Consider the following 23,219-nt stretch of genomic DNA (forward strand, 5'->3'; position numbering starts at 1 on the left):
TTGTTTAAACAAAACACATAGGAAAACTTACTTTGCTTTAGAAGATATGTTGTTATTTTATTATTTTAATTGTTTTATTTTATTTTATTGTTATTTTTTATTTTAAGTTTAAGTTTAATAACATTCAAACCATGTTCAAACGTAAACAAACAAACCGGACGCTTTTTTGGATCTACATGTATGTATAAGGCCGCCGGACAGTCGTTAAAACTACTACCGAACTCACTTCTAGTAGTAGTAGGCCTGAAAACTAGCTTCTTGGGTTGACGCGCTTCAAGCCGGGAAAATGAGCCCCAATGTGGCGCATCTAGCGGCATAAAATAAAGATTAGTGCGTCTTTGGCGGGAATAGCGGTGGCCATCGAAAGCTAGTGGCGCGTCTTTGGCGACTGCGATTTTACAGGGAAAACGCTGTGTAAAAACACAGATACCCCTGGAAATTACATCTATCTGAAAGAGATTTCTGCGAGCAATCTATGTCTATAAAAAGTGAAGGCATTTTGCGTAACATTTCCGTACGTTTCGTGTTGAAGAATACAACCTTTTTTCTTACGTTTGAATAGCGATTTGTATCGTAGCGGTGGCGTGTCGAAACTGAGCCTCGTTCGACTGTGACTAGAATCCCTACGGGAAATTCAAAAACGGTGTAATCTTGATTTCATTCTGGGTGAAACACGAAACGGGGAAAACAGCGTCCAACTGACGCAACAATACAAAACAATAATGTTAAAACACAACTCGGGAAAAACTAAAAGAAAGTGGAAACTTTTTCAGAGTCAATAAATTTCGCTCAAATCGCTGCACGAATCGTCGCTGAAAGGCGAGCAGGGCTGTTCGATAACTAGAGAATCTTCGGTGGTGGCAGGACCAAAGAGAAACTTGACCAAATCGTCAAACTGCTCCTGTTTCTTCTCCAAAAGACGAGCCTGAAGGCAAAGCAAACGAAGCGAATCGCTATCGGGATTTATCTCCAAACGGATGCGACCCCACTCGGCATTGACCGTGAACGAAGGTTCATCCTCTTCATCAGGAATTTCATGACTGGGAACCATGGCGCACGAACTCTCCACCAACTACGTGACAAATATCAAAAATTGTTTTTAAAAAAATTTCTTAAATATTTTAAATTGTTTTACCGTATTGGAAATGACAATTTTGTGGAAGTCGTGAGAGTAAACCGATTTGAGACGTTTGCAAAGTGGCATGAATTCGTCCAAGGCTTCGCGTTTGCGTTTGATACGATCAGACTTTTGATTGGATAATTCGGGCAGCTCAATGGCTTCAGAGTTGACGGAAACCAAACGGAATTTACCGTAGCGTCTGCCCATCTTCTTGACCGTCAATTCGTCCAGAATAGGATCAATCATGTAAATAACTTCGAGGCCAGCTTTAACGAACCGACGAACAAATGGAGACCGGACCAATTGTTGAGGGCTGCGTCCAACCATGTAGTAAATGTCAATTTGCTCATCCACCATGCGTTGAACGTATTCGCCAAGAGTCGACGTGTTCTGAGACGATGTGCGAAATTTTAATCGATGAGCCAATCGACTTTTCAATTCTTCGTCTTCGGTTTGCACGATCTTTTTCTTGATTTCGACATTCGACAGCACAGGTTCAGTACTTTCAGCTTTTGGTGCATCACCCTTCTCGTCTGCTGATTCTTTGGGCAGCTCAGGAACGACTGGCTTCTCTACTTCTTCTGGCAACACCATTCTACGTAAATCACAAAACAGCCAACGTTAGAACAACTTGTTGCACTGGCAGCATGGAATTCAAATAATTTTTAGATGTAAAGTTTTAAACATTAAACATTTGTTGAAAAGAAAAAGACTTAACATAAATTTGCATAACAATTCAAGTATTCAACTCGTACATTTACCTTTTTCCACGATTGAGAGACTATGGGAACAGTTTGTTGAAACAACACGTGGAATTTTCTCTACTCGATTTATTTCGTACTTGACTGGTTGGAATTCTTTTCAGACTGGCAGTAAAAACGATCGAGAGGAAACTTGAAATGAATAATTATCTAAAAAAATGGAGGTGGAAAACGTGGGGTAGGGTTCGAAATTTGTTTTCACCAAACCAAAACCAAATGTTTAGTTTTTTTCAAAGGCGACATTGCCAGACTTTCAAGCTCATTTGCATAAGATTCTTTTTCTTGTTCTCCCTTCCCATAAAAAAGAGATAAATAGACGGTGATAAACTTTAAATTTATTCATAATCGACGACGGCGAACAAAGCAAAAAAGGAAAATACAGAAAAAAAAGACTATTTTGTTTTAAAGAAAATGTAGAACATAAATCTGCTGTACAAACGCTCTTACGAGTCGCCCAGATCGTATTTTTTGTTGTTGTTGAATTCTCGTGAAAAATTAGAAAACAATTTGGAATATTACATAATAATTTCCTATACATCACGACACACACCCACTGAGATACGAAACTTGATTCCAGTCGATTAAGTTTCTCTTTCAAGATGGAGTGTGTTTGCGTAGACAACGAATAGAATTTTTTGAAAAAAGAATTAGATAAATCGCATCATCACACGAGTATTGGAGAGAAAACGGGGCCATTTTAACTAAAATGTGCCCCCCTACATTTGGAAGAAATGAGAGCCGGTGAGTTTGTTTGATAAAGAAAAAGTTTTAGTGGTGTGAATTAGAAATCCATCATTTTTCTAATTATTTAAAAAATAGGAAGAACTTTTGTTTTTTAAATTGATTTTTTTTTTAGGAAAGGCCGAGCCGAGCCAAAGTCATCCGCTTGCGGAGTCGAATCATTTCCCAATAGATATCGTCAACAGACGACTTGACTAGGCCCAGCTGGATGTACCGTAAGTAAGTGAGCATGTCACAAACGGCCGTGATCTGAAATGGAACAACAAAATAATTAAATCAATTTTCCTATTATCATCGATAAATTCACGACACTCACTCTGTTGCGACACAAGGACGATATCGTGTGCCATTGGTCGTCGTCGCCCAACTTGATCCGGTAACGACACGGCCGTTGAGTATCCAATAGAGCGCACCTCCTATCAACAACAACAACAACAACCAGGATTAAACTAATTTTAAAAAGTTTGAACAGGATCCGATCAATAACGTACGTGGATTGAGTGGCAAACTCCTCGATAAAGATGACATTGTCCTGAACGGCCAGCCGGACCCTAGCGGCCAAATCCTTTTGAGGGAAATCCAGGCAACGGTCGGCATCCTCTTCGAAAAGTCTCTGCATCAGCGGACTGGATTCCTGTTCGAGACTGGGATTCTTGCGCCAATTTTCCAGCTCGTCGTAGAGGACGGGATCGACTTCGCAGCCGTCGTTGTCGGGAGTGCCCGCTAGATGGCTGCCACCGTTGAGACAACAAGCGTCGGCTGCTGCCCCTGCCGGACGGACGGGATTCTCCGGACTCGACGACAAGGGACTGTTCAAATCCGCACCACCCTGGATGTGGTGGTACTTCATGTCGCAGTCGGACGTTCCTCTTCGATGTCGGGTAAACATTTTCAATCCGCCACCGCCGCTGCTCTTGTTGCCAGCGAATCCATTGCCCAGTGACGGTGGCGTGTTGTTGGTGTAGATGTTGCCGGAAGAGAGTGAGCTGGAGAGTTGCGGGTGAAGATGGGCGTTGGGCTGACTGGGCGTGGATGTCAGCACCAGAGTTTTGAGAGCCTCCACTTCGGCGCTCAGCACTTCCACCTGCATCCGGGCTTCCTTCAGGGCTTTTTCAGAGGCCGCTGCTTTGACGTTGGCCGCGTTCACCATCACGTGCGCCTCCTGGAATTTTTCACGAAAAGACGAAAAAGGTCAACAACACGACACAAACAACAACTTTTTCTAAATCAACAACAACAAATTGACAAAAAAGAGGCAAAATGATTTCGGACCAACTCGATCCTGTTGGTGAATTGATCGATTTCAAATTCAAGATCTCGAATGCTCCTGGCGAATCCGCCGGCCATTTTCTCTCCTCCCTTCTTCTTTAAAAACAACCCAAACTGCACTGCACAACAACACACACACCCAAACAGTTGGAATGTAGTGGATAAGACTAGTTGGTCTAATCAACTGCGTGTCAACATTTAACTTGTTCACAAAAGGAAGGGATGGTGTAAACTGAAAAGAGAAAAAATTTCCTAAATTCTTATCGGGCGTGTGTGTGCGGCACACACACGACCGCCACCACCAACCATACACGACTCGACCAGAGATAAAACTGAGAGTGAGTCTCTCGTGTTTTTCTCATTTTGAAATGGAAAAATCGGGAGAAGAAGAGGAGGAGGAGTAGGATAGTCATGGCAACCACCAATGCGCATGCGCCATTGGTGGTTTTGGCCAGCCTCCGTTTAGTTGGTGTATACCTGAAAGAGACTGGCCGTCAGCTCTCTGACTTCGGCTTCGACGTCATCTCGGATCTGAGCCAAACGGCCGCATTCCGCCCGACTCTGTTCCAGTTCTAAACGTGTTTTTTCCAGTCGCTGTTCCAGCTCGGCATCTCGTGCCAACTCGACCTACAAAAAAAATGAAATAACGACGACTAATTAGTTTCTTATCTCGACGTCACTGGACGATAAGGAAAAATCAATTCATTCAACATTCTTCTCATTAGGGGGGGGGGTAGAAATGTAGAAAATAATTACCGAATGGTTGGCTATGATATTATTAGCCGTAGGCGACGAGCATTTGGAAAGTGGCGTGTAGATGGGCGATGTGTGTTGTTCTTCTTCTTCTTCGGCCGTCTGGATGAGGCCGCCATTACTGCAAATGCTGGCGGCGCTGGCCGTAGAACTCGTGGAACTTTCACGGCTGTGACTTGGCACATGATGGCCAGTCACGACACCGACGACCTCGCCGGATGGCATTGGCTCCGGTTGGGCCATTATGTCCGACAAGCCCATTGTTTTCTATTTCTTCAAAAGAATCCTCGTTTGGCTAAAAATAAATAAAGACGATAAATGTCGAAATAGTTTGTCAATTGACCGCTAGGTGGCGGTAAAAATAAATTTAACAATTCGACCGTGAGATGGCATGCAAATGTAAACAAGTCAAAAGGAAACGAAAACAATTGGGAAAGTAGCCGGAAAAGCCGCAAGCGGCCCACTTATTATTACTACTACTATTATATTATTGAGACCGGAGGACAAGCCTCCTCCCCTCTCTCTCTCGACTTTTAAAAAAACCAGCTCTCTCGAATGCAATGATACGCTCTTTTACTCCCCAACAAAAAAAAGTCTATACCAGTTTCCTGCTGCTGATTTCCCTTCGAGTTCAATGGAATGCCGAATCAGGTGTACACAAAATAATAGAAAGTTTTCTGTTCAACAAGAAATAAAAGTCGTTTTTTCTCTGTTGGAGAAAGCGACGAGGCGGATAAGTAGGTCCAGTTGGTACATACCCAGCAGAATAGTACGTCATCCACGCAAAAAAATACGGAGAATACACGAAATAAAAATGGTGGATTCGCCACAATGAGACCACCAACCCTTTCCAAGTTGAAAATGAGGAAAGGAGGGCGTCTTCTTCTTCATTGACCCACTCAAATTCTGGCCATCTTGATTTGGATGACATCAAGTAGTATAGATTAATGGCTAGTCGGCCTTGATTTTCCTCGAAGCGCGTGAATCTCAAGGACTGCACACACAGATCGATAATTTAAACATTGACGTCCGTCCTTGGGAGTCCCGACACATGACGACACACATATAGCAGCCCGAGAAAGAAAAAGAAAAACTAAAAGGAGAAGATGGATGCCAAAAGGATTTGGCACGGTCGCACCATCAGCTTTTTTATCTTGTATGGGTTGATTTTTTGGCGAAGGGTTTCAAGGCCTTCCTTTTGGGGCTGAGATAAAACGAAACCCACGAGCTGTTTCCGCCCATCTTTTCTACATGCACTTCTTTTAATTCCTCCGGGAAAAGTCAACGACCAGCAGAAAAGTCACGACTCCCCTCCAGGCTATCGTGATGCAAAAAAAAAGATCATCTCTTGTAGTAGTAACATGATGACTTGTTTTGGACAGCAACAGTGATAATCTCCAACACCATAAATTAGCTCCGTCTTGAACATAAATACTGAACCAGTTTCAACATTCTAGGCCAATCCGGTTAGCTACTGCAATAATATCTTAGATAGATATCGTTGAAAGAGTATATATCAAGACTCACCGAAATGCAATCAACTATACTCCCACAGTTGTTGTACGAAGGCAGAAAGGGGATGATCTCTTCCAGAATGGATGGTGTGAGTATCCTGGGACTGCAACTCGTACACTTCTCACCAAGACACCCAGCAACAATATATACTTTGAAGATGTTCCTATTGCCCTAAAAAATTGCCTCTTTTTTCCTTCTCCTGCTGATGGTCATGGACTAGTGAACGTTCTGATTATGTGGATAACACAGACCCACATGTGAATCTATGTCTCACAGCTGTCTGTCAAATTACCACGACGAACCCTAGTCGGAAATGTACGACATCAACAATAAAGAACAAGACTGCAATCCCCGTACAACTAGACAAGACTGGTCACGAAAGTAAAGTAAAGGGATCACAGAGGAGATTCGCTGAGTTGAGCTGCCGTGATTAATTTGACAGGCGACCCCAGTGGGGAAAACACAACACACACACACGCAAGGATTCGTTCGAGACGGAGCGAAATTTCCTTCAACCTATAAGCTACGGCGTCACCTTGCAACTGCGCAGTCTCAAACCAGAGACCACCCCCCATTCCTTTACGTCATTTGTGGGGAAATCGGCCTTCCTCATTTCTCATCTAGTTGCACTCACCACCGATAGATGGCTAGCAGACGAAAACAGAAAAGAAATGTCACGAAATGCCAAGAATGCCGGGCGCAACAAAACAAGATTTGTATTTCTTGACCCAACAATTTACAGAGAACTCTGCAGAAATCCGATTTAACGGAGCTCCGAGTGGCGGATCCAAACTTGTTTCTAATCTTCCAAGAAAAAGTAATTGCCCGATCTCTTCTGCTCCACGTCCTGTTTTCACCACACCAAAAGAACAAATTTGCATTTAGTTTAAGCCACACAATCCAGTTACTTGTGTACATCAAAAATAGAAAGAAAAAAACCCCAACCTTGACGGAGTTCTCCTTGTTGATTCGTGGCCGGTAGTTGTTGGGATCTCGGCGGAACGTAATGGCCAACAGCTCGAGAAAGCGGTTCATGCCGGGCAGAAGAGCTTGAGGAGCGTTGGCTCTTGACTCGATTGAAGGTTGGCCCTCAAAAACGATGACGCGGTCAGCCAAATAAGTGGCCATGATGAAATCGTGCTCGACGACAAACGCCGTCTTCTTGGCGTGCAGAATAAATCTAGTCAACCGACACCAATCCATTATTTTACATTTTATGACATTTACACGGATAAAACTGAAGGAATGAAAGTAACCTTTTAATAACTTTGGCTGCTACTAGACGCTGTTCGGAATCGAGATAGGCAGACGGCTCGTCGATGAGGTAAACATCGGCGGCTTTACCCAAACACAAGACGATGGCCAAACGCTGAAGTTCACCACCAGACAAATTCTGAACCTCCTGGTCGATAATGTCTTCAATTCTCAACGGCTTCATCACGTCCGCCACGAACTTGAGAGAAAATTGAATCATTAATTTTAACTTTTTAGAAGGAAAACAAGGGGCTTCCAAATACCTGCGGATGGGTGTAGGCATCGCGAACTTTGTCGTGGAGTAGAACGCGGACGGTACTTTGCGATTTTGGGCTAATCTTTTGCGGTTTGTAACTAATGTTGAGAGATGGAATTTCACCAGATCCAGCGTCCGGTGTCAGTGAACCAGCCATCAACCGAATCAGGGTTGTCTTGCCTATTGATTAGAATTTTAATTAAGAAATGAAACTTAAAATTACGGGTGAATAAAACGAACCTGTTCCATTTTCGCCGAGGAGGACGATAATTTCGGCGTCGGTAAAGGATCCAGTGTTGACGTTCAGTTTGAAATCGCCGAGTGTTTTGCTCATGTTTGGATATTCGTAATGATGAAGTCGCTTGACTTCTTCCTCGGTGGCCGATTCGGCCACACGGAAGACGAGCGATTCCTCGCGGAAACGCAAATTCTCCGTTGGCACGTAACCGTCGAGGAAAATGTTGATGCCTTCGCGGACCGAGAACGGGACCGTCACCACACCATAGACACCAGGAATTCCGTAGAGGCAGCAGATGAAATCGGACAAGTAGTCCAGAACCGACAAGTCGTGTTCGACGACGACAATGTACTTGGTCGGATGCAACAGGGAACGCAGAGCCTTGGCGGCGTTCAGACGCTGTTTCACGTCCAAGTAACTCGACGGCTCGTCGAACATGTAAACGTGAGCGTCTTGGATGCAGACAGTGGCGCAAGCAAAACGCTGCAACTCTCCACCAGATAAATTTTCGATATTTCTTTCGGTCAAGTGTCCAAGATCTGTTATTTTAAAATGATGTCAGTCTAATAAAATCGGCTGAAGGGTAATTTGTTTTATTACCAAGAATTCGTATCATTTCAGCTTCATTTCCGCTCTCAGCTTTGCGCTTGATCATCTCACCGACACTTCCTTTAACGGCTTTGGGAATCTGGTCCACGTACTGCGGTTTGATCACCGTCTTCAAGTCGTCCTCCAAAACTTTGGTAAAATAATTTTGGAGCTCGGAACCGCGAAAGTATGTCAAAATCTCGGACCACTCTGGAGGATCCTGTGCAATTAAACGAGATTTTGAATCGTTAAAGGGGCTCAATTGCTTGTTTAGTAAATGTTTGTTCAACCTTGAATCGGCCTAAATTGGGTTTCAACTTTCCTGCCAAAATCTTCAGGGCAGTGGATTTGCCAATACCATTTGTGCCGACCAGACCGAGAACTTCACCTAATTAATAAAAGTTAATTATTAAAAATAAATTTATTTTATGGCAATTGTTTGTGAATGCCTACCAGCACGGGGAGTTGGGAGTCTGTGGAGCTTGAATGAATTTTGAGAGTAGCGATGAGTAACTTGAGAGTCCAAGTTACTTGGCAAGTTGATGATGGTAATTGCTTCGAAGGGACATTTCTGAAATTAGATAATGCAATTAAAAGTCTATTTTTAATTGGAATGGGTGAAATTAATTACCTTGACGCAGATACCACAACCAATGCAGAGGGTTTCAGAGATGACAGCAATCCTGTCGGTAGGAGCTACCTCAATGCAGAGCTTGCCCATACGCACCACAGGGCAAGACTTTTTGCATTCCTGACGGCAACGTTTAGGTTTGCACTTATCCGCATTGATAATGGCTATCCTAGTGAGCTTGTCTGTTTCTTCAAAGGCTTTTCTCCTGGCTGCAGCCATTTTCTAGGCTTCCTGTACATCAACAACAGAAAAGGAGATGCTGTTAATAAATAGCTGCAGACCTACTTTCTCCTTCTTCAACAGCTTGCAGAGATACACATGAAAACTCACGTGTCACTGTCATGATTTTAAACGCGATAGTGACGATCTCGCAAAACTTGACAGTAATATTCACTAATTTAGACATTTTATAACTATGATTAAACAATAAAATCAACATATAATTTACTTAATTTGGCCAAAATTGAATACAGAAAAATAAGGCCACGTACAAGTTCCAAGTAAGCCGAAAGGACCGGAAAAGTAACCCCCGCAAGCTTTTCAACCAATTCGCCCACGGAGAAAGAAAGAAAAATTGCGCGGAATAACGATGGCGCAAATTTGATTCAATTTGAAAATCGTTTTCAACAAAAAATCATTGATTAATCAGTTTTGTTTTGAGTAGAATTTTTTCTACATACTTTGTTGAATTTTAAAAGAATTACTCTTACTTGCATGTAACAAAAAAAGCATTTTCTACATTTAACTACTTGAATTGTTATTGACAGTTTTGATTTGAAAATCTCATCTTATTACACAAGCAAAAGTAAGAATAGCTTTCAAAATTTTTTTCAGCCAGTAAAAACTGCTAATCTTTTAAGTTTCCAACTTCCAAACAACGATAAGGATTAAGGAAGCAAAATAATAAAATATACACCAGCAGACAGAAAATGTTTTCCTCTGAACAAAACTTGCAAACAATCTTGCAGGTTTTCTCATTTAATTTTTTCCGATATCTGTTAATTTAGAAATCGATTAATTGATCGTTTGCTAACATCATCAAAGCCTTTTATTTAAAACAATTAATTATATTGTGTTGAAACGTTCATAGATATTTCATGGTTCGTGCATTGTGCGCACTGGTAGTTCTGACACCTGTCACTACTCACCTGTGATAAAAATAATTAAACCAGATGGTTTGAGTTTGACTGCTGGAAGTCCATCTTGCACCACACAGCCTACCATCATCTTAAAATCGTCACACCCTTTGCGACTCATAATTACTACATAAAGTTCATTTACGATTAAAATGTTGGGAGTTGGTTAATGGCAATAAATAACAACAATTGGAGGTCAATTACGCAACGTTGATATGACACACCTTCATTCCTTGATCTCTACAAGGGAATTGGGTTCGGCAACCTAGGCCATTGACATAGAGGAAACCCAACAGAGGAACTCGGTGTGTGTAAACCTGTGTCTAATGCCGCACTGCAGCATTCGACGTTGGGGCCTAAATTCAAGGAAAATATCTGTTTCGATATAAATACGAACAAGTTTCCTGGAAGCCTGGAAGGAAAGAATGATAATTTCTTAGTCAAAATCTCGTTATGAGTCACACGCCATAGGTGAAATTCAGTAAAAACCTTAATGTGAATTCCACAAGATAAAATTGCTCTTGGAGAACTCAATGTCAAGCTTCTGTTTACTTCAAGGCTTTAAAGGGCATTCCTATCTGTCACCTGAATTAAATTGTTTTGCCTGAAGCTGAAGAATTAAAAAAAAAATCTTCTTTATTTTTTTTCTGTACAAAATTTATAACAACAAGAATTTTGTTGTACAGGTTTACAAACTTTATAACTCGTTGTAATCTTATCGACTGAGTGAACAAAAGATTTCTGAAGAAGAAAAACCACGTGGGGTTTACCAGACGTGAGGCTTTCTAGACGTTTCTCGAATCTCGACTCGCTATTACAAAGGCAAAAGGTGAACTATGATTTCACCGTTTCTTACAAGCAAGAATGCATTATTTACGAAAAAAGCAATAATGCAGAAAAAACTGAAACATTTCATTACATGATATTATTAGTCAAAATTAGTAAGCATGTGTCAACTGGTTGGTAATATGATAATCCCAGACCAACTCATACAAACAGATGCATTAGACAGCAGATGGGACTTGAATTGACGGTTAAAAACGGTTACGAACACCGAATCAACGATCCGTCAAAACACATGGTCGGTAGACTCGGTGTCGATTTTTTGGAAAACATTTTAAATAATTCAAAAAATATCAGTAGCCACTCAAAATTCAAATTCCACCAATACTTGAGAAATATACAGAATTTGTGTGAATTTAAAAATTAAAAATAAGGTAAATTGAATGAGTTTGTGTGTAATTGTTTGAAAGCGGCAACACCAAGACTTCCTTCGGTAAGGAACATTCTCGATTTTTCGAGAGAATTCGAACCCCCTCCTCCCCTATGGTTTGTTCTAGTAGCTTCCACTACTACAACGTTGGATTCCCCGGGTCCCTCTTTGATATAAGGCCTCCCTCGTGTTCGACTCTTCACAGTCTTCAACCGGCGATTGAGCGAAAAACATCGCATCTCCACACGGGAAAAACTCTCCACGAGACCATTCTTGCAAACAATCTTGTGTTCTTGTTTAATTATCTTCTAAAGCAAAGTAAGTTTAAAAAATAATTGCTCATTTACTCATTTTTTGATATGCCGCTAGTACAAAAATATTTTGAATTTGAATTATTGAGTCTAATGTACCACGATTGACAAACGTTTCTAACTTAAATATATTTGTCTGTGTTTAGATGCCTGAAGAAGTTCAAATGGAAGCCGAAGCCGAGACTTTCGCATTCCAGGCCGAGATTGCTCAGCTTATGAGCTTGATCATCAACACCTTCTACTCAAACAAAGAAATCTTCTTGCGTGAGTTGATCTCCAACTCCTCAGATGCCCTAGACAAGATCCGTTATGAATCCCTGACTGACCCTAGCAAGTTGGACAGCGGCAAGGATCTTGAAATCAAGATTGTCCCCAACAAGAATGACCGTACCCTCACTCTCAGTGATACGTAAGTTTAGAAGTCAAGTTTTTCTGATTAGAGCAATTATTTAACTGTACTGTGTCTTCTTTAGTGGTATCGGCATGACCAAGGCTGATTTGGTTAACAACTTGGGTACCATTGCCAAGTCTGGAACCAAAGCTTTCATGGAAGCCCTCTCTGCCGGAGCTGACATCTCCATGATTGGCCAGTTTGGTGTGGGTTTCTACTCTGCATACCTGGTTGCCGACAAGGTGACAGTTCACTCCAAGCACAATGATGATGAGCAGTACGTTTGGGAATCGTCAGCTGGTGGTTCTTTCACCATCAAGCCTGATCACGGAGAACCCATGGGTAGAGGAACCAAGATTGTCCTCCACTTGAAGGTATGTTTCTTTGTCTTCGCTGGCTTAATTTCCTGTATGCTAATATTTGTTTTTTCTTTAATTTGCAGGAAGATCAAATGGATTACCTGGAGGAGAAGAAAGTCAAGGAGGTTGTCAAGAAGCACTCGCAGTTCATTGGCTACCCAATCAAGCTTTTGGTCGAGAAGGAGCGCGACAAGGAAGTGAGCGACGATGAGGCTGAGGAGGAAGAAAAGAAGGACGAGAATGAGGAGAAACCAAAGGTCGAAGATGTTGGTGAGGATGAAGAAGCCGACAAGGAAACAGACAAGAAGAAGAAGAAGACCATCAAGGAGAAATACTCTGTCGATGAGGAGCTCAACAAAACCAAGCCCATCTGGACTCGCAATCCCGATGACATCAGCCAGGAAGAATATGGAGAGTTCTACAAGTCATTGACCAATGACTGGGAGGATCATCTTGCTGTCAAGCATTTCTCCATTGAAGGCCAGCTTGAGTTCCGCGCTCTCCTCTTCGTCCCACGTCGTGCACCTTTCGATCTGTTTGAGAACCGCAAACAGAAGAACCACATCAAGTTGTACGTCCGCCGTGTCTTCATCATGGACAACTGCGAGGAGCTCATCCCCGAGTACCTCAACTTCATGAAGGGAGTCGTCGACTCTGAGGATCTTCCCCTCAACATTTCTCGTGAAATGCTCCAACAAAACAAGATCTTGAAGGTAATTTATTCTATTTCTTTTGTCAACATCGTTAACTGAAACTAATTATTACTTTTCTCTACTTCAGGTCATTCGCAAGAACTTGGTCAAGAAATGCATGGAACTTTTCGAGGAGTTGGCCGAGGACAAGGAGAACTTCAAGAAATTCTACGAACAATTCAGCAAGAACTTGAAGTTGGGAGTTCATGAAGATTCTACCAACCGTAAGAAGATCGCTGACCTCATCCGTTACCACACTTCCGCCTCTGGAGAGGACCAGGTTTCCTTCAAGGAATACGTTTCCCGCATGAAGGAGAACCAGAAGCACATTTACTACATCACTGGCGAGAACAGAGATCAAGTCAGCAACTCTTCCTTCGTCGAGCTTGTCAAGAAGCGCGGATTGGAGGTCATCTTCATGACTGAGCCCATTGATGAATACGTCGTCCAGCAGCTCAAGGAATACGATGGCAAGCAGCTCGTCTCCGTCACCAAGGAGGGTCTGGAACTCCCCGAAGATGATGAAGAAACCAAGAAACGCGAGAGCGACAAGGCCAAATTCGAAGGTCTCTGCAAAATCATGAAGGACATCTTGGACAAGAAGGTCGAGAAGGTCGTCATTTCCAACCGTTTGGTCGAGTCTCCCTGCTGTATCGTCACCTCCCAGTACGGCTGGACAGCCAACATGGAGCGTATCATGAAGGCCCAGGCTTTGAGGGATACCTCCACCATGGGTTATATGGCCGCCAAGAAGCACCTGGAAATAAACCCCGATCACCCCATCATCGAAGCCCTTCGCGTCAAAGCAGAGGCTGACAAGAACGACAAAGCCGTCAAGGATTTGGTCATGTTGCTGTTTGAAACCTCTCTGCTGTCATCTGGTTTCTCCCTGGAAGAGCCCGCCGTCCACGCTTCTCGCATCTACCGCATGATCAAATTGGGTTTGGGCATTGATGAAGATGATGTCCCTGCCGGTGGTGAAGAAGCTAAAGCCGAAGAAGAGATGCCGCCATTGGAGAATGATGAAGAAGATGCTTCTCGCATGGAAGAAGTCGATTAAACGTGTCAATTCCTGTTATCAAAAAACACAACTCAGTTTCTCTCAATTGTATTTGTTCTTAATTCAGCGTTTTTGCGAACTGGAATGAGGGCATTCATTATGTAAAACTAGTCTTATTGTCTTCAAATCATGGCTTCACTTCATTACGTTGCTCCCTCATTCCTGGTATTGTATAACTACGTGCTAAGTGTTGGAATTCAATACAACCAATCGCGGTTTGCTATATAACAACTTTGTTCAATTTACTTTAATTACAACATGGCTTTCTTTGATCTGTGATTCAAATTTGGCGGAAAAATTAGAAATTTCTGGAATTCTGAAATAAAAGGGTAAATATGGCAACGCTGGTAAATAGCAGACGTCATTTCAGTGACGTTACAGACCACTTAACTTCAAAGCTTTCTTGGTAAAAGACCCGGCCTGTTGATATTCATTCGCTCTCTTTGAGTGATCTCTGAAAGTCTGCCGATTTCATCTTTCAGCAATGGACAGTGCAAAAATCCAACAACTCAAGGAACGAGCCGCTAAAGCTGTAAGTAATGACTTATTCCTCTTAATTACCTATGTAACACGTGGAGATGACGAAATAGTATACGTTAATTGCATGTTCTCTACTTTGTAGGAAGCTGAGATTACTTTACTGATGCAACAACTGACTATGCTCAAATCTGGGGGTGTTGTACAACATGATCCAGAAGACGCCAGTGAAGTTGAGAAACTGGTAGCGGAAAATGGCAAGTTGAATTATCGAATCAATATCTTGAAAAGGGTAATACACTTGCTTTGTATATTATTGTGAGAGACATTGACATATGGTTTATTTTACAGGCATTGGAAGACAATGGCAGTCCTCAAAATGTGAAAAAGACTGCTTCCAAGTCAGATCCAAATGGAATGGTAAACATCCTGGGAAAACTGGAAGAATTGTTTGACTCGGCTATCAAGAAGGCTTTCCCTGACGTCAAAGATTTCCAAGTAGTAGTGGTTTCCACAACCCCAAATTTTGGAGATTACCAATTCAACGGAGCCATGTCACTTTCCAAACTGCTAAAGACTTTGGGTAAATCACTCAACCCTCGTGAAGTGGCTGCAGCTGTCCAGAAATGTGTGCCACCCAACGAGGTCATTGAAACACTTGATCTTGCTGGGCCTGGATTCATCAACATCAAGTTAAAAGCATCATTTGTCCAAGAGCAACTCAGTTTGTTGGTCACACGTGGAATAAGGCCTCCATGTGGGGTGGAAAAGAAGAAAGTGATGGTCGATTTTTCGTCGCCCAATATTGCCAAAGAGATGCATGTTGGTCATCTACGATCCACCATTATTGGTGACAGCATTTGCAGGTTACTCGAATTCCTCGGTCACGACGTCCTTCGTATAAATCACGTTGGAGATTGGGGAACCCAGTTCGGCATGTTACTCGCCCACCTCGAGGATCGTTTCCCTAATTTCGCCGAAGAGACTCCACCCATTGGAGATTTGCAATCCTTTTACAAAGTAAACATTTTACAAGTTATTTTTTTTTGAAAAATTTGTTTATTTTACTGTTTTTCTGATTAGGAATCGAAAATTCGTTTCGACAGTGACGCTGATTTCAAAAAGCGTGCTTACGCTTGTGTGGTCAAATTGCAATCTCACGATCCAGTTTACATCAAAGGATGGCAAGCCATTTGTGACGTCTCACGACGAGGTAACTCTGTTATAATAATTTATTCTGCATCAATTGACCAAATGTTATTTAATTGTGTCTAGAATTCCAAAAGATTTACGATCGATTGGATATCAAAATCAAAGAGAGAGGTGAATCCTTCTACCAGGATTTGATGAAGAAAACTGTAATGTTGTTGGAAGAGGCCGGAGTTTTGAAAGAAGATGAAGGTCGAAAAGTGATGTTTGCTCCTGGTATCGCCGTTCCTTTAACGATAGTTAAATCGGACGGTGGTTACACATACGACACGTCAGACATGGCTGCGATTCGTCAACGAGTTCACGACGAATTAGCCGATTGGGTCGTCTACGTTGTCGACTTGGGTCAATCTGGTCATTTTGAAACCATTTTCGCCTGCGCTGAATTCGCCGGTTGGCTCGATCGCAAGAAAACGCGTGTCGAACATGTTGGTAAGTCTTGATTTTTATTGAGTAAAGAGTTTTCAGGCCAATTAATAATTATGTTGTACAGGATTCGGTGTGGTTTTGGGCGAGGACCGTAAAAAGTTCAAATCGCGTTCAAGTGAAACTGTTCGTCTGGTTGATTTGCTGGACGAAGGACTCAGACGAGCCAAGGAGAAATTGATTGAAAAGGAGCGAGACAAAGTGCTGACCCCGGAAGAATTAGAAAGTGCCCAACAGGCCGTTGCTTACGGCTGCATCAAATATTCCGACCTTGCACACAACCGGAATGGAGATTACGTCTTTTCATTTGACAAGGTTAATTTATTTACATGTTTCTAAAAAAACTACTGTCAATTTCATTACATTTTATTTGTTTTTGTGCACTCAGATGTTGGAGGACAAAGGCAACACGGCCGTGTACCTCCTTTACGCCTACACCCGGATTAGAAGCATCGCCCGCACTGCCAACGTGACGGATGAGCAGATAAAAAAAGCAGCTGCCGACGGAATTCCACTGAGCCACGAAAAGGAAATGAAACTGGCCAAATTATTACTGCGGTTCCCGGAGACGATTGTCCGTTTGACATTTGATTTGTGCCTTCATCCGCTCTGTGAATTCCTTTACGAAGTAAGCACCACCTTCACGGAATTCTATGACGTTTGTTATTGTGTGGAGAAAGACCGAACCACCGGTCAGATTGTCCACATCAACATGGACCGAATGGCTCTGTGTGAAGCCACCGCAAATGTCATGGCCCAGTGTTTCTCTCTCCTGGGCTTGAAACCCATCCAGAAAATGTAAAACTAAAGTCAATACATCGGGTGGAATGTTTAAATTTAAATCAAAGTTTCATTGCCACAAATTATGTCGAGAGGTACAACCGACTGGAACAAGCCCAACTCATTTTTTTCCCATTTCCACTGATTCAGTTTAACTTCTACATGTTAAGTTAAATTAATTTTTATGATTTAAAATGTCACCCTTGGGACGGTAGAAGTAAACTTTAAATTTTTTGAAAGAGAAAACAGTTCAGTTGACTTTAAAGCACCTCAGGAAAATCTTGATGCAAACCAAATCCCCCGCGTGTTATCCGATTGGAAAGACTCTCAGTTCTGTCGACGTTGCACTGCAAATTTTCGATTCCACTTGTTCAGGGTTATTTCGTAGGCTAAGTTTCTCTACTTTTGTTTGGGTGTTGCTTAATGCCAATGTTGAGTTCATTTTTCCGACTTTCTCTTTAGATTCCAGCGCTTTAGCAAGCCCCAAAAGTTCGGTGGGAGAGGCGTTGACTTTCTCTTCGTTGAGATTTTCGTATGAACTATTTAAATTTAAATAGTGGTCGCTGACTGTCGACTCCATTTGGCTGCTGATTATTTGCTCCATTTCATTGAAAGATGGCCTCTCTTTTGGATCCGCTTTCCAGCAGCCGGCCATAATTTCGCCTATGTAATTGGGTGCATAAGCGGGTTTCTCCATCCGGTATCCATTTTCCAATTGGCGGACGAGTTGATGATTACCTTCCAATCCTTAAAAAAAGATTTGAAAATAGCGATCAATTAAATTCAATTAAATGGGTTTTGCTTGTGTTTAAGACACACCTGGGTAGGGGACTTTTCCCAGGGTAAAGATTTCCCAGAGGAGGACACCGTACGACCAGACGTCGGACTGGGTGGAAAAGATTCGATCCGTCAAGGATTCAATTGCCATCCACTTGATTGGCATCAATTTCTGTGTTAAAATAATTTGAGCTCAATTTTAAACATAAGCAACCAATAACAATAAGGTCTATATGATTTACCTGCCCTGACTGTTGATAATTCCCTTCGTAATACATTTTACGGGCCATACCAAAATCGGCAACTTTGGCCACTCCGTCGTCGGCCAGGAGAACATTACGCGCAGCTAAATCGCCATGTAGAACCTTTAGAATACATGATACAACGCTCCTTATCAATTGGTTAAGTACTAAAGTAGTAAGTATCACCTTTTTGCTGGTCAAATAATCCATTCCCCTGGCAATTTGGAATGACCAAGAAATTAAATCCGCTGTGGACATGGTCAGTTCATGGAATTTGGTATCGGGGTCTTCTTGGCAAACTCCGAACGACATAGGCTCTTCACATTCATCTGTCAAAAAATGTCATTCATAATTCAGCTCAGATTAATCTGTTAGGAGTTTTGGACTGATTCACACCTTCATGCCACTGCAAGAATTTCTATTTAACCTAACGACTCACCTCTCAAATTCACACCATCGACTCTTGATTTAACATGTGCCGATCCCGATCTTGTTTTTTCTTTTACATATCTCACTGCTTCGGGTATATCTCGAACGATTACCAAATCTCCATCCCCATCAATGGGGCACTCTTTCCTAAATGAAAAATCCAAGTTATAAAGCTGAATAGGAAAGTTATGGGAATGACAGAACCTGTTCATGCTGCCTGCAGCTGCAGTGTTGATTTCCTGCATTTCCGCATCCGACAAGACATTTCCAAGTTCGTCGACTTGATTGACAAAATTATTTCGGTGATTGATCAAGTACGTTTGCAAATTGCCAAATCGGCAGTACTCGACAACCACCAACAATTTTCCTGTAGTAGCGGAATATAATCTTATTCGTAATTAGTTGGAACCAAAATCGTACAAAGAAGACGTAATACCTCTTATGATGCTTTTGGTGCAGGCCCCCAGTAAATTGACCACGTTTAAATGCGCCCCCAAGTAAATCATAATTTTTAATTCACTGACCAAAGCCTCGAGAGCAGCGGCATTGGTTTGAGAGCGAATCATTTTGACGGCCACCGTTTGAACGTTTTCCTCAGAGTCTTTGACTCCGACCGCCTCGGCTTTGACGACTCGGCCGAAACATCCAGCTCCCAGTTGTACACCTTTCATTTTTACGTGACAGTTTATAAGACAATCGGCGAGATATTTTAGTATTTAACATACCGAGTTTGAGCCGATTTCTTGGGAATTCCCATCGTCTATCATAAGGTAATACTTCAATCTGGTAGTCCAAATTCAATTCTTCGTTGATTGCGTTAGGGTTTCCTCTGAGCAGAGCTTGCGCTCCAGAATACAAGTTCAGTAGGAATATCTGTTGAAACGGACGTAACGAAATGGATTTATAAAAAAGCGAATTATATAATGAAACTTAAGTCAAACCTTTTCGCGATACAATTTGATGCTGAGGCCAATGGCAGCTATCAGAACAACTGCCAAAACGATGATCACGCTGATAACAATGGTCGACAGCTGAGACTCTTCAGCGAATTTGACAGCGAAAAATTTGAAGGTTTCGTGTCGACTGTTTTGCAATCGGCAGGCGTAAGTTCCGTTTTCGCCGGGTCTTCCATGCAGATTTAATGAGGACAAATTGCCGCTCTGTAACACGTTGTTTTTTCCGGTTATAACGATGCCATTCTATCAAATTATGTAGATGACAATCTAATTTCACTTTTCTTTAAAATCAAAAATTTACTTTGATCCACTGAAAGGTGGGTTGGGGCAGTCCGTATCCTTCGCACCTCAAAATCAATTGCTGGTCCTTGACCAGAAAAATTGTTGAATTGTTTGGATCGACAATAAATGGCGACTGAGGCACTGTGGCAGAAATTCAAAATAGTTAAAAGCTATATACTTCCTCTTGCCATTCACGGCCGGCAAAGTTGAAATGTGACTCTGTATGTCCATCCTAATTAGTACCTAAAACATTGAAGGACAATATCGGTGCCCTTTCAACCGATGTCCGAGTAGCGTTCATGTTTCCATCCATGCATTGAAATGTTGTTGGTGAATTCTTGCTCACGTTCCTATATTTCAAATAGCTCTTGTACATTTTTTGAAATTCTCCTTTAAGAGTCGAGTTTTCCGTCACTATTGTCAGACCATCTATAAGTAGAAAATCAAGAAGAGTAAGTGTTACGGAATTCGGTTTGTTCTGTCCTTTTACTTACCGAGCTGGGGGTTAGTTTTATCGATGTAGATTGGGTGATTGTCCTCATCCTTGAGGTAATACGCCCATTTGGGTGGTAAGGAAAACAAGTAAGCCCTGCAGATTAACGTGACGTTACTTCCTTCCAGCAGTAGACCATCATCCCCGTCCCTTGTCAATTCAATTCCGTCTGTCCAATCAATACAAAATTAAAAATTAAATTATCGACTTATTCAGATGTCTGGGAAATAGATCAAATAATATAATAACCTGTAACAACGACGGTGAATGATATTTTCGAGGTGATGTTCCCCAGTGTTCCATGGCAATCGTACCTCCCGTAGTCGCTTAACTTGGCCTTATTCAGCGTCAGTCCCGTTTGCTTATAAAATATCCATTTGGTATTTGGAACAGTTAATAAATCCTTTTGTAGTTCCTCCTACACAAATAATCAGGATGCGCTTTTATCAGTGGGCCATAGTTGCATTTGTAACAACGCACCTTGGATAAAGTTTCGACGGTAATCAGGTTGTTGCGTTTCAGTGTGACACGAACATTCGGATGGGTCACTTTGCAGGGAATTTCAGCCCTTTGGCCATGCTTCAGGGTAATTCTGTCCACCCCTGCGCCGTCAAACACAAGTTTCTTTCCGTCTGCGTCAACCAATAGCAAAATATCATCAGGTATAACTTGTTAAAAATATTTTTAATTCTGAACTCACCGTAAACGTAGATGTATTGCACAACTTGAAGGTCAGGGAATGGTTTCAGGTGACACTTGTACGATCCCGTGTCTTCAATTTTGGCCTTGGCCAGCGTCATCGTAGAGTAGGTGTACGTCTGTCCTTCCGTCTCGTTCGTAAAAGTCGTGTAAGTGGTCCGGTTGGTTCGTCTTTCAATCTAGAAATATTCCAATATCGGAAACTATTAATAAAAGGGAGTCCATGTCTTTGTCGAATTCTTTCCTTTCATACCTCAAAATTAAAATAGAGTTTGGGTAATATCCAGATAATTTCGGCCGTGTAGATAAACACGCAAGTGATTGTGATGTTGGTGGTAGCGTTGACGATTTGTTCCGGTTGATTGGGAAGCATAATTCCTTTATTTTTGTTCAATTCAATGGCATGGCCTTGTCTGCGTGAAGTCAATATCACGACAATTAGAACTTTGAGCACCAAACTGATTGTTCTCCGTTGATGGACGGCACCTCGCAATTCCCGACTAATTGTCATTGCGCACGCGCTATAATCACTTTTACAAAATGAAATCGACCAACGCGGAAAGTCAGTCAATGAGAGTCGACAGCCAAAAAGACACTGAAACCACGACCGACTTCGAAATGTACGTACAACTTCCACAAGGTCATGGTTCTGGTTTTATTTTTGGACAGGAAAACAACGGCGGCCGTATCTTTTGCCTTATCCTTTTTTTTGGTTTTTGCTGGAACCGGTTACATATTGAACTGAGTGAGGCGTGAATATTCGTTTTCCCTTTTACACACAACCACAAGATAGGCAATCAAAGGAAACTTTATGTTAAAACGGCAACAACTAACCTGAGGCGCTATGGCAAGGTTGCGAACGAGGGGTCGGAAACTGGAAAATTCTATGAATTATGAATTTTAAAATTTGTTAGGACAGTAGATTGAAGAAAGTGTAAATGTATACCTGCAGACAGAATCATTCAACGCTGGTTTCCTTTCGCTCTGTTTTGGTTCTCTAACAAAATTAAGCTCAATTTGTTTTTTATTTTGAAAATGTTATCTTTGAGATACAAGCGAACCATTTTAATGGCCACCGTTTGAACATTTTCCTCCGAGTCTTCGACTCCGACGGCCTCGCCTTTGACAACTCGGCCAAAACACCCAGCTCCCAGCTGTACACCTGCATTTGTTATTAGTGACAGACGATTAGCTCGGATAATGTATAGTCGTGGGATAATATTGTAGTGACTTACCAAGTTTCAGTCGATTCCTTGGGAATTCCCATCGTCTATCGTACGGTAAGATTTCAATTTGGTCGTCCAAACTTAAATCGTCGTTGTTTGCGTTAGGATTTCATCATCCCCGTCCCTTGTCAATTCAATTCCGTCTACTCAATTTAAACAAAATGAAATTAAGTTAACGTCATATTCAGATTTGAAAAAGAAAGACATATAAATTTAACCTTTAATAACGACGATGAACGATATTTTCGAGGTGATTTTCCCCAGTGTTCCATGGCATTCGTAACTCCCGTAGTCGCTTAACTTGGCCTTATTCAGCGTTAATCCCGTTTGCTTATCAAATTCCCATTTTGTGTTTGGAAAAGTTAATAAATCCTGATCTAGTTCGTCCTATACAAATAATCGGGATGGTAGTATTATTTACAATGTGGGACACATGGTAGTATTTTCTACAACAAACCTTGTTGCGTTTCAGTGTGACGCGAACATTCGGGTGGGTCACTTTGCAGGGAATTTCAGCCTTTTGATGGCTATGCTTCACGAAAAATTTGTCGACACCTTCACTGATGAACATTAGTTGTTTTTTTGTCTGAATTAACAAATAACAATAAATTAACTGGATAAAACCTTATTTTGTTTCGTTTTTTACCGTAAACGTAGATGTACTGCTCTATTTTAAGTTCGGGGAATTGTTTAAGGTGACACTTGTATAGTCCCGTATCTCTAATCTTGGCATTTTTCAGGGTCAGCGTAGAGACGATGTGCGTGTCGTTCGAAAAATGGGTGAAAGTTGTACGGTTGATTCGTCTTTCAAGCTAGAAAAATTCAAATATGAGAAACAGTTAGAAAAAGGGTTAAATTGGCTTTAGTCGAATTGTTCCCTTACCGCCTGATCTGTTGAGTTTGGGTAATGTCCAGTGAATTTCAGTATTGTGGAT

At 41.8% G+C, this 23,219-nt stretch overlaps 6 protein-coding genes across 7 annotated transcripts; 2 read left to right on the forward strand and 4 right to left on the reverse strand.

Moving 5' to 3' along the window:
* Positions 1–629: 629 nt before the first annotated feature.
* Positions 630–2,108, reverse strand: LOC124204050 (heat shock protein 83-like). The gene is made up of 3 exons (XM_046601060.1): positions 1,882–2,108; positions 1,136–1,715; positions 630–1,072 (listed from the first exon to the last, which is right to left on the reverse strand). The coding sequence occupies exons 2-3, from the start codon at positions 1,712–1,714 to the stop codon at positions 776–778; spliced, it is 876 nt and encodes a 291-aa protein (XP_046457016.1). The 5' UTR covers position 1,715; positions 1,882–2,108; the 3' UTR covers positions 630–775.
* An 88-nt stretch (positions 2,109–2,196) lies between these two features.
* Positions 2,197–6,737, reverse strand: LOC124204048 (guanine nucleotide exchange factor for Rab-3A-like). The gene is made up of 6 exons (XM_046601057.1): positions 6,172–6,737; positions 4,648–4,939; positions 4,369–4,518; positions 3,114–3,784; positions 2,939–3,038; positions 2,197–2,871 (listed from the first exon to the last, which is right to left on the reverse strand). The coding sequence occupies exons 2-6, from the start codon at positions 4,903–4,905 to the stop codon at positions 2,734–2,736; spliced, it is 1,317 nt and encodes a 438-aa protein (XP_046457013.1). The 5' UTR covers positions 4,906–4,939; positions 6,172–6,737; the 3' UTR covers positions 2,197–2,733.
* A 113-nt stretch (positions 6,738–6,850) lies between these two features.
* LOC124204046 (protein Pixie-like) lies at positions 6,851–9,738 on the reverse strand. 2 transcript variants are annotated; one of them, XM_046601055.1, is made up of 10 exons: positions 9,618–9,738; positions 9,127–9,357; positions 8,949–9,066; positions 8,786–8,883; positions 8,508–8,715; positions 7,910–8,446; positions 7,677–7,849; positions 7,416–7,612; positions 7,105–7,339; positions 6,851–7,006 (listed from the first exon to the last, which is right to left on the reverse strand). In XM_046601055.1, exons 2-10 carry the CDS (start codon positions 9,343–9,345, stop codon positions 6,959–6,961), a joined length of 1,833 nt encoding a protein of 610 aa, XP_046457011.1. In that variant the 5' UTR covers positions 9,346–9,357; positions 9,618–9,738; the 3' UTR covers positions 6,851–6,958. The 2 variants fall into 2 exon arrangements, with proteins under 2 accessions (XP_046457011.1, XP_046457010.1); XM_046601054.1 differs by having other exon boundaries at positions 9,575–9,715.
* A 1,542-nt stretch (positions 9,739–11,280) lies between these two features.
* Positions 11,281–14,516, forward strand: LOC124204055 (heat shock protein 83). The gene is made up of 5 exons (XM_046601065.1): positions 11,281–11,793; positions 11,933–12,195; positions 12,260–12,551; positions 12,620–13,249; positions 13,317–14,516. The coding sequence occupies exons 2-5, from the start codon at positions 11,933–11,935 to the stop codon at positions 14,286–14,288; spliced, it is 2,157 nt and encodes a 718-aa protein (XP_046457021.1). The 5' UTR covers positions 11,281–11,793; the 3' UTR covers positions 14,289–14,516.
* Positions 14,517–14,649: 133 nt separating this feature from the next.
* On the forward strand, positions 14,650–17,236 carry LOC124204056 (arginine--tRNA ligase, cytoplasmic-like). The gene is made up of 7 exons (XM_046601066.1): positions 14,650–14,820; positions 14,911–15,057; positions 15,117–15,785; positions 15,849–15,978; positions 16,041–16,406; positions 16,468–16,715; positions 16,789–17,236. Exons 1-7 carry the CDS (start codon positions 14,773–14,775, stop codon positions 17,200–17,202), a joined length of 2,022 nt encoding a protein of 673 aa, XP_046457022.1. The 5' UTR covers positions 14,650–14,772; the 3' UTR covers positions 17,203–17,236.
* LOC124203565 (vascular endothelial growth factor receptor kdr-like) lies at positions 16,787–21,670 on the reverse strand. Its single transcript, XM_046600237.1, has 16 exons — positions 21,312–21,670; positions 21,060–21,237; positions 20,840–20,991; positions 20,609–20,777; positions 20,361–20,528; positions 20,110–20,295; positions 19,886–20,007; positions 19,570–19,827; positions 19,354–19,501; positions 19,065–19,292; positions 18,833–18,995; positions 18,639–18,775; positions 18,386–18,528; positions 18,200–18,322; positions 18,000–18,129; positions 16,787–17,927 (listed from the first exon to the last, which is right to left on the reverse strand). The coding sequence occupies exons 1-16, from the start codon at positions 21,567–21,569 to the stop codon at positions 17,488–17,490; spliced, it is 3,003 nt and encodes a 1,000-aa protein (XP_046456193.1). The 5' UTR covers positions 21,570–21,670; the 3' UTR covers positions 16,787–17,487.
* Positions 21,671–23,219: the final 1,549 nt, after the last annotated feature.

Source organism: Daphnia pulex, chromosome 10, assembly GCF_021134715.1.
Source record: "Daphnia pulex isolate KAP4 chromosome 10, ASM2113471v1".
NCBI classification, from domain to species: Eukaryota; Metazoa; Arthropoda; class Branchiopoda; order Diplostraca; family Daphniidae; genus Daphnia; species Daphnia pulex.